The sequence below is a fragment of the Kryptolebias marmoratus genome, linkage group LG21 (assembly GCF_001649575.2).
Source record: "Kryptolebias marmoratus isolate JLee-2015 linkage group LG21, ASM164957v2, whole genome shotgun sequence".
Lineage (NCBI taxonomy): Eukaryota > Metazoa > Chordata > Actinopteri > Cyprinodontiformes > Rivulidae > Kryptolebias > Kryptolebias marmoratus.
The window spans coordinates 21501801-21510764 of NC_051450.1; the positions used below are offsets into that span (position 1 = coordinate 21501801).

The 8964-nt window shown below is 48.1% G+C and overlaps 1 protein-coding gene across 2 annotated transcripts in view; it reads left to right on the forward strand.

Moving 5' to 3' along the window:
* Positions 1–1754: 1754 nt before the first annotated feature.
* LOC108245443 (guanine nucleotide exchange factor VAV3) overlaps positions 1755–8964 on the forward strand; it is a 63060-nt gene continuing 55850 nt past the window's right edge. The window contains exon 1 of one of the 2 annotated variants that reach the window (XM_017432358.3): positions 1755–2167. In XM_017432358.3, the coding sequence (XP_017287847.1) occupies positions 1964–2167 (204 nt within the window). In that variant the 5' untranslated portion in view covers positions 1755–1963. The remainder of the gene's footprint in view (positions 2168–8964) is intronic. The other variant, XM_017432359.3, reaches the window with a different exon arrangement.

Here is an 8964-nt window from a genome sequence, read left to right on the forward strand (position 1 = left end):
ACTGAAAGCTAAAGCAGCAGAAGGTTAGCTGAAAACAACAAAAGGCCAGTGAGCTAAAAGCTAAAGCAGCAGAAGGTTAGCTGAAAACAACAAAAGGCTAGCTAAAAGCTAAAGCAGCAGAAGGTTAGCTGAAAAAATGCTAGCAAGCTAAAGGCTAAAGCAGGAGAAGGTTAAAGGAATTAAAAGTAGCAAATAATTTGCTAAAAGGTTTAAGTAACAGAAGGCTAACTAAATGCTAAAAGTAGCAAAAACGATAACTAAAATCTAAACGTAGCAAAAGGGTAGCTAAAAACTAGAGGTTTCAAAGGTATAGCTGAAGGCCCAAAGAAGCTAAAGGGGAGTTAGAAGCTAAATGTTGCTAAAAACTGGCTAAAAGTACTAAATCTGCGGGTAAGATGCTAACTGTTCACGGCTGAGCCGGAGCGCCTTCAGGAGGCGCAGAGATCGGCTCCGGTCGCTCCCGCAGATCAGGTTCTTATCGGATCAGAGGCTCTTCCTCCAGGGAGGTTCGGATCCGGTTCCACATATCGGGTTCCTCATCTTCCTCGCAGCCCGGCGGGCATATTTGTTTATCAACACAGAGCACAGCCAGCCCCATGAAGGTTAATCATGTGACCCGAGCGTCTGCCTGGTTTCGGCTTTGTTTACATCGAGCGCAGACCCGCGTTTTTAAAAAAAATGCTTTTAATACATTTGGAAATAGTTAACCTATTTTAACCCCGTGAATAAACTAATAACACTAGGAAGTGTTTCCTCTTTCTGAGCAGTTAAACTTTTATGTGACACTTTAATGTCGGACAGGAGCGACGTTCGGATTGAAGAAGAGAAACACATCGGCGGAGATAAATGTAAATCAGTCGCAGCTCCATCCCTTCTAACTGTGTTCTGCCAGCGAGGCGTGAAAATCAGAAAAAAAGCAGAAGTTGCCGCTCTTTTAAACTGAGCAGGCAGCCTAATGAGGCGTACAAAATGGAAACCTTTAAAGAAAGAATACAAATATTAGTGACCAAGATGCAAAATAAGAGAACGCTCGTCTGCTTTATTCCCTAAATTAACAAAAAGGGAGTTCATTAAATGTAGATCTGTACATAAAATTAAATTAAAGCTGTTTTCTCCTTTGGGCTTGAGGTACACGGTGACATGAACTCTACGGTGAATTTGGTAGCAGGACATAAATGACTCCAGATGAAGCCTAAACGAGAGATAAATTAAACGCTCAACATGCATTTTAGGAGGAAAGATGGAGCCAAACGCATCAATATCCCCTGATTTCTTGGAGTGACATCTGGAAACCGTTTTATTCGCATTAAGCACCAACTTTAGGCCTGTCTGAAGCTTATAACGGAGTAAAGATCCATAATGAGAGTAGAGAATAAAACTGGACCAAGGACTCAGCCCTGGGGGACTCCTTTACTAACCCGAAACTAAAACAGGCTCATATTCTGACTCTGACAGGCTTTACAACGATGGAAAGCAGGATTGTGTAAAAAGTGCTCCATTACTGCTGGCTGCTGTTACTCATTCCGGATCATTTCTGATAAGAGAGCCATAAAACAGAGCAGTGATCGGCGCAGAAGGGCTTTGAGCTCGTGAATAAAAGCGTCTCTGATTATTTGTGCCTTAATGGAACACTTTCTGAGGCTAAATATAGCAGCATAGTTTAAGAAATGCGCGTTTTTTTGTTTTTTTCTTGCAGTGGTGACCTCATGAAGCAAGCGGAAGAGGTGAGGAACTGGGGGAGGGAAGAGAGACACAGAGAGAGAGAGGGAGGAAGAGGGTGCCGGACGCGCTCCATCCACAGCCGCGCCGCAGCCTCTCCTCTCCGGACCGCCGAGCTTCGCCTCTTCCCCGCCGGCTTTCTCAGCTCACGGAGCATGGGTACGATTTAAAACGGACTCGTCGCGCTTTCATTCAGTCTTTCTTTGTAAACCCCGTCGGGCTGAAGGCAGAGGAGCAGCCGGTGATGGAGTACTGGAGGCAGTGCGCGCTGTGGCTGATCCACTGTAAGGTGCTGCCCGTTAGCCACCGGGTGACCTGGGAGTCCGCGCAGGTGTTCGACTTCGCCCAGATCCTCCGGGATGGAGTCCTCCTGTGCCATCTGCTCAACAACCTGAAGCCCCAGTGCATCAACCTGAAGGAGATCAACCTCCGGCCGCAAATGTCACAGGTAAGACGCGCCCCCGATGTCCGCTATCTCCGCCGAGTTCCGCCGAAGCGCCTACGAAAGCGACGCCGCCAGACTTCGTATAAATTTACGCCGCTTTATAAAATCTATACTTCACTACTTTATAACATCACAGCAACAACTCAAATCAACTTCCTCTGAATGAACACAGTTTTTTAGAGAATTCGGGTTAAAAATATTTACAAATTACCAATTGGTTTTACCGATACTTAAACTTTTTCTGACCCTTCCCGCATCCAGTTAGCCGACGGAAAACGAGACGAACAACAAGTCACCATAGTGAAATGTTTGAGTTTTTAACCGGATTTAACTCTCTTCTTGCGTTCACATCGATTGCCGAAGAAAAGTTACGCTCTTTAGCATTGCGACGAGCAGGCGGTTCTTGTTTTTTCTTGTGAAACTTTTTGACAGCTTGCAAAGGAGCGAAAAACAGAAATAAACTGCACGGAGTTTGGCAGGCATTTGTTGGAGCCAACTTTTTTGGAGTTTTTCCAGATTTGTCCCCCCTAATTTAGCAGTAAACGTGTATTGCAGGAAGTTTTTTTTAAACTTTATTAAAAATGGGCACTGAACTCAAACATACAGTGGGTGAAGCTGTGATGCTTTAGAAGCGCCTGAGAAAAGCTAAACTATGCAGATGCTAAATAACAGCCACTAAAATATACTCAATGCTCACAATATAACAATAAAAAACTTGTGTTATGGTTGATATATCACCCGCCTCTTGGTAAAGTGGTGATTAGAGTTTTGTCGAGGAACAACAAAGCTGGAAATTAGTCCAGAATGATGGATATTAAGGTGCTCTATAATTCCTTATGATTTATTATGTAAACAGGCCTTTTGGCTGATAACACTATGACAGAAATAATTGCTGTATCTTGATTAGATCGGTAGATAGATGGCCATGTTTGTCAGCTACCATCTGCTTCAGTAACAGAACAGCCTGATCCAGGAGCAGATTAAAATTCTCCTTCATGACCATGAATCTGGGTGTTTGGCTTTGTGACAACGAACTGTGAGGCAGACGCTCCTGCTGACTCTCAGCCTCCCATACGCTCCGGACTGGACACACTTTCTGGGCTAGAATGTGCCTCTTTGTAATGTAATGTTTGAATTTCATGTAAAGCAGGTCATTAAGGTATGAATACCGTACTGTGATGTAAGGGCAGGATCTACCAGAAAATGGCGAATCGTTAATAATTTGCAGCTACTGTTTGCTCAAAATCAAATTGGGTATCTGCTATCACCGGGTAAGTGGCCAATTAAGGGTTTTGATGTCATCTGAGGCAACGGGAATCGACTCTGTAAGGATGTTTGCTCGAAGGTTTTATTCAAAACGAGATTGGGGGCAATGAGAGGAGACTATTAGCCAAATTGAAGGTAATGTAAAAGATATGAGAGGGTCAGCATCAGAGCCAATAAAGAGACATAAGTGGTGTCCGTAGAGGAGTTATGAACCTTACTTAGGCTCAGCGTTGGCCTAACCGGGCCCAGACGGGGTTCTTTCTGGGCCGACTTCTGATGCTGCTGGACTCCTTCTGTCCTTGTTTTCTAACTTACAGCATAAACAGTTCTTGTTGGAATATTTTCCTTAGTTGTTCCTGGTCACTGTACAATAATAACTTGATAATAAAAACTAAAATAAAGGCCTAATAATCCTTGAAGGAAGGAATATTTCCCGTCATCTTTCACGCCAGTAAGACGATCTCAGTTTTGGTCAGACTTTGAGAATCCCATTAAGTCCAATCATTTAATCTGCGTGTTGGGAAGGACTCTCAGCTACTACCACGCCTGATTTGAGCTCCTTCCCTTCAGGAAGTCATCTTATAAACCAGATCTGAATAAAAACCTTGGCTGGAGATTTAGCGTTCTGAATCCAACCGCTTCGTTTTTCGTTAATCTGCCTGGAAAACGACGCAGCAACGTCGACCAATCAGAAGCCTCGGCAGATAAATGAGAGCTCTGGTCCAATCAGTGGTGGTGTTGCTTGCGTGCTCAAAGATGGCTGCGGCCACGGATCAACAATAGTTTTGGTCAAATTATGAAAATGCAGCCGAATTACGTTTTTTTACGGCAGCTGCTGGCTGCTTTAGAACCATCCAGTTAGCTGTGGCAGCCATCTTGAATCGCGGTAATCAGTCGACGTGCTTCCTGTCCGATCAGCTTCCGGACAGACAGAAGATCTGACCGTTTTCTCCTGAAGCTCATCGCTGTGAGGACAAGAATGGCGTTCCTCCCCCCGCGCCCCTGAAGTCGGATTTACATTTCCGAGGGAGGAGTCGCTTCCCTTACGCCCTGCATAATGCATGAGGGCCGTGGCAGCTACTTTATCACAGTCAGGACGCCGCCTCACCCGCCTCACCCGCCTCACCCGCCTCACCCGGGGGACCTGTGAGAAGGAGAGACAAAGGACTCGGGTACAAAGCGTGTCTGGCCTCCACGGGTCCATCTCAGAGGACATAAAGGGACCTGGAGGGCTGCGGTGGGCTGCTTAATTAAAGCCCGATGAATCTGGAGCTCCGGGGAGTTCACGTGTGTGAGACCGGAACCAGGAAGTTCTGCTTGGTTCTGTTTGGCTACAGAGCAGCCTTCGGCTCCATGATGTGCTAAAACATCCGTGTTTGTAATCGCACCACGAAGCCTGAGCGCCTGAGCGCCTGATGAGGTTCTGAAACGAGGAACCAAAGTTGGGGAATGAAGGTCCTGCCTGGTGACCGGGATGGACCGGTCCTGGGTTCAAACCTCGAGCAGATTTTCACTTTTCTTTTCATTCCAACAGAACGTGGCAAAGTGCAGATGTGAACCAGGAAGTAGACTTTTACGAATCTTTCACTTCCAGGCCGTATATCGTCCAATATTTGTTTATACGTCTGCTGCTCGCACACCTGCCATCAGCGCCGAGACGGGCGGCGCCAAAAAATGGGAACCAAAACGAGAAGTTTACATCCTTTTTTTAAGAACCGGCAGAGCAGCTGCTCCGAGCGGTTCCAAAGGGCCGCAATAAATCCTGATAATATATTTATCAAACACATGAAAAAGGCTCAGATCTGAAGTGTCAGAGAAATGGAGCAGGAAGACTTTTACTTTTGTGTACAACTGAAAATCTGATGGTTGGATATGTGAACTAACACAGGCGGGCAGAAAGGCAGAACAGAAAGTAAGCCTCGTGGTGTGAGAACTGTCAGTCATTCTGAGTGAAAGAGGACAAAAAGAGTCCAGGTTTTGATGTAAAGTTTGTTTAAGGTTCCTGACGTCGAATCAAACGCCATCAAACTAAAAACCGTTAACGATCGTTAAAACTCTGAACGAGCTTCCTCCAAACAGGACCTGCTTCCTGATCAAATCCCACATTTCGATGCTTTTTTCCCGATGGAAGAATAAGGGTGCTTGGGTGCAGCAGCACCCTTACTTCCATGTTTTCCTGACACCGGCCGGCCTCGAGCCTCTTATGCCCCTTTTACACCGGCTCTATGTCAGAAGTCCGGCTCTACTCCGCTCTACTCCGCTCGGCTCTATAAAGAATGCATCGCGTTCACACCGGCCAGTTTGGTCTGTAGCAGAGGAACGCCTCCTCGTGTTGTGGGGGGCGGGGCCGCGGCGCGGGTGGGGTGCGCTACTTTAACTTAGCGCAAGTTGTGTAAACAACAGAAGTGCTATGGACAACGTTGGCCCTGTGTTGTTGCTGTTATGGGGATTCTCCTGAGGCTTCAGGAAGAGAGGCGCAGTGGAAGAAATGCTCTGGATGCTGCGATTGTTGCGCGGAGTAGGACAGCTGTTATCAGCCGGAGATTTCAGGCTTTACAGCGCCTTCAGCTGGGGGACAGACGGCAGAAACGGTGCAGGGTAAGCTAACGCTGTTGTTTATAGTCTTACCTTCGCTCTTTATGTTTGCATCTGGTCACGCCCACGACCAATGAGTGAACAGGAGCTAAGCTTGCTCCGCCCACGAAGCAGGGCCGGCCTGGCTGGCCCGACTCCGAAGCAGGGGCCAAAGAAGCAGGGCCAGCCTCGAAAAAATGCAGATGTAAACACTCACAAAGCGAGCTGAGTAGAGTGGAGCCGGGACCTTTAGAGCCCGTGTAAAAGGGGCATTAGCAGACCGGACTCGACCCGGTTTGGTTGGCGTGAAACCGTTTAAAGTTTGCTCCTGCTGTTTGCAGTAAAGTTTTCCTTTGATCCAACTTTTATGGTTCCGTTAGGAACCAATTATGCCGTCTAGACGCGGGCCGACCACAGCGAGCGCAGCGGGCGGAGCCACTCAGACAAACTGCTGTGGAATAAAGTTTGTTTAAAGATGCAAAAAAGCAGCTTCGAAACGGAGCTCTGGAAATCTGCCCTGGGTTTTCTGTGACACGGGATTACAGCTGCTGACTCGGAGCGAGGCCGCCGGCTGCTGAACGCCTCGCGCGCAGATCAGCCGCGAGCCCCGACGTGAACAGGAAGTCAGGAAATGGAATAGAGGAAGGAAGTGAAACTAAACATGCCCTCGATCGAATTCAGACCAAAAGCCGATGTGTCGAGACGAACAATGAAGCGAGAAGCCGCCTCTCGGTCGGTGTTCAGGCCGCAAAAAGACAAAAAACCAAAACAAAACGAGGAGCTTCCCTCAGATATTTCTGCGTTTTTGGAAAGTGGAAGTGAAAATCATGAATCCTTGCTCACGGATCAGTTTACCCTCTGATTACAGACTGAATTCATCCAAACTGGAGTTCCTGCTGTCTTTGTCTCCATGCTGAGAAGAGACGGCGTTTACAGTAAAGTAAAACTAACGTGTCGCACCGAATTCTGGGTCAATATCTGCAGAAGTGACGACGTCAGAGCCACTTCTGGGTCAGCCATCTTGAACTGGGCTGAACCCGAGGCGTAGTGACTCGGAGGAGGACGTCCAGCCGAGCCGGCGCTGACTCGTCTGGGCCCAAACAGATGTTTCCCAGATGTGGGGGCAGAGAAAACACAATCAGACTGAGAGCAGCGCTCTGCGAACCGAAACTAAGAGGAGAGAAGCCCGAGGGCGAGCGCTTCAAAGGCAAAGAGACAAAAGTTAAAACTGAGAGAGAGACAGTGGGAGGAGGACGGGGACAGAGACGGAGACGGAGACAGAGACTTGCTCTCAGGGTTGACTAGAAGAAGCCATTTTAAGCCTGCGACAAGTAAAGAAACAAAAAGCTGCCGTAATTATCTGCTGAAGGTCAGGAATTAGAAGCTCTGGTTGTCAAGATGGACGCCAGAGCCAACTGGCTAACAGAGAAGAGTGTGGTAGTAGCTGAGAGTCATCCCTTCAGCGGCTGCGTCCTTCGAGCTGCAGAAGAAAAAGGCGGCAGAGCTTCTGGATCCAGAACCTGGTTCTGGTTCTGATAGGTTCTGTAGTTTAGAGAGGCAGACAGAGAGACAGAGTGAGACAGAAAGACAGAGACAGAAAGACACACAGAGAGAGACAGAGAGACAGAGATAGAGACAGAGACAGAAAGACAGAGACAGACAAACAGAGACAGTTCCCGTTTTTATTTTCCCGCTCAGAACGCCGCGCTGACGCTGGTGCCTGTCGCCGCAGGCCACGCCCCACTCCCCACTCCATCACGTTGGCGCTTCACCTCAGCATCCCTCCACTCGCCCACATGGATGTTCTACTCTGACCTTTCGTCCCGTCGCCGCGGTAACGGGCCGAGCCGCGGCCGCCTGGTAAACCTGACGCTCCTCTCCACGTAAACGCTGATTTTATTAGATCTTCAGCCGCGCAGAAAGCTCCGGGAATCGATCCTTATTGTGTTGCTCTGCTCTTCCGGTTCATCCCGGCTGAGTGCTCTGAGAGCGCCGGGAAACTCGATCCCGTCTGTTGCTCTCCTTCGCAAAACCATCTTCATCCGGAGCGACACATCCTCATCTGGAGCGACACGTCCTCATCCGGAGCGACACGTCTTCATCCGGAGCGACACGTCCTCATCCGGAGCGACACGTCTTCATCCGGAGCGACACGTCTTCATCCGGAGCGACACGTTCTTATCAAGAGCGACATGTCTTCATCCGGAGCGACACGTCAAAATGAGCTAAAACAAGCTAGAAGCTAAAAGTAGCAAAAGGCTAGCTAAAAGCTAAAGGTAGCAGAATGGTAGCTGAAGGATCTCAATGTGTTTTTATGGTTAAATGTTTGTAAATAAAAATAAATATTCTGAAACAGGAAGTACCAAGAATCCCTTTGAACCTTAAAGTGACAGTTCAGATCTTTTGAGGCGGGGTTCTGAAGAAAGGTCACCTGAGCTAACGGCTAGTCCTAGCTCCGGTCTGGACAGGGGTCCGTCCAGCCGGGTCGGGTCTGATGGAGACGAGGTGGAGGGAGGTCCGCTGAATCCGTGGAATGAGTACGGATCGTCACGACTCCAGACTCCGTGACTCGAGGACGTTGGCATTTTGGGTTTTCCGGCGAGGCGGATTCTGTTCGTGAAATCGGTTACGGAGCCACAGAACATGTTTTTTTCAAAGTGGAAAAAAAAAAAATTCACCTTTATTTCTTTAAACCCTCCTTCCCAGAACCAGAACTAGAACCAGAACCGGTCTCGTGCAGCATCCCTAATGTAATTCCCTCATCTAAAGGGGGGGTGGAGTCAGCTTTGTGTGAACGTGGAGGTCACGGGGGTTAAATTCAGGATTTAATGGGAAAAGTCTCCGGGGACACATATTGGTGTTGTGTTGGGGGGAGGTTCAGGACGGTTCCTTCTGGACTCATTTACAGAACGTGAGCGAGGGGAACCGCTGTGCAGGCGGGGGTGTCTCTGACTGATGGA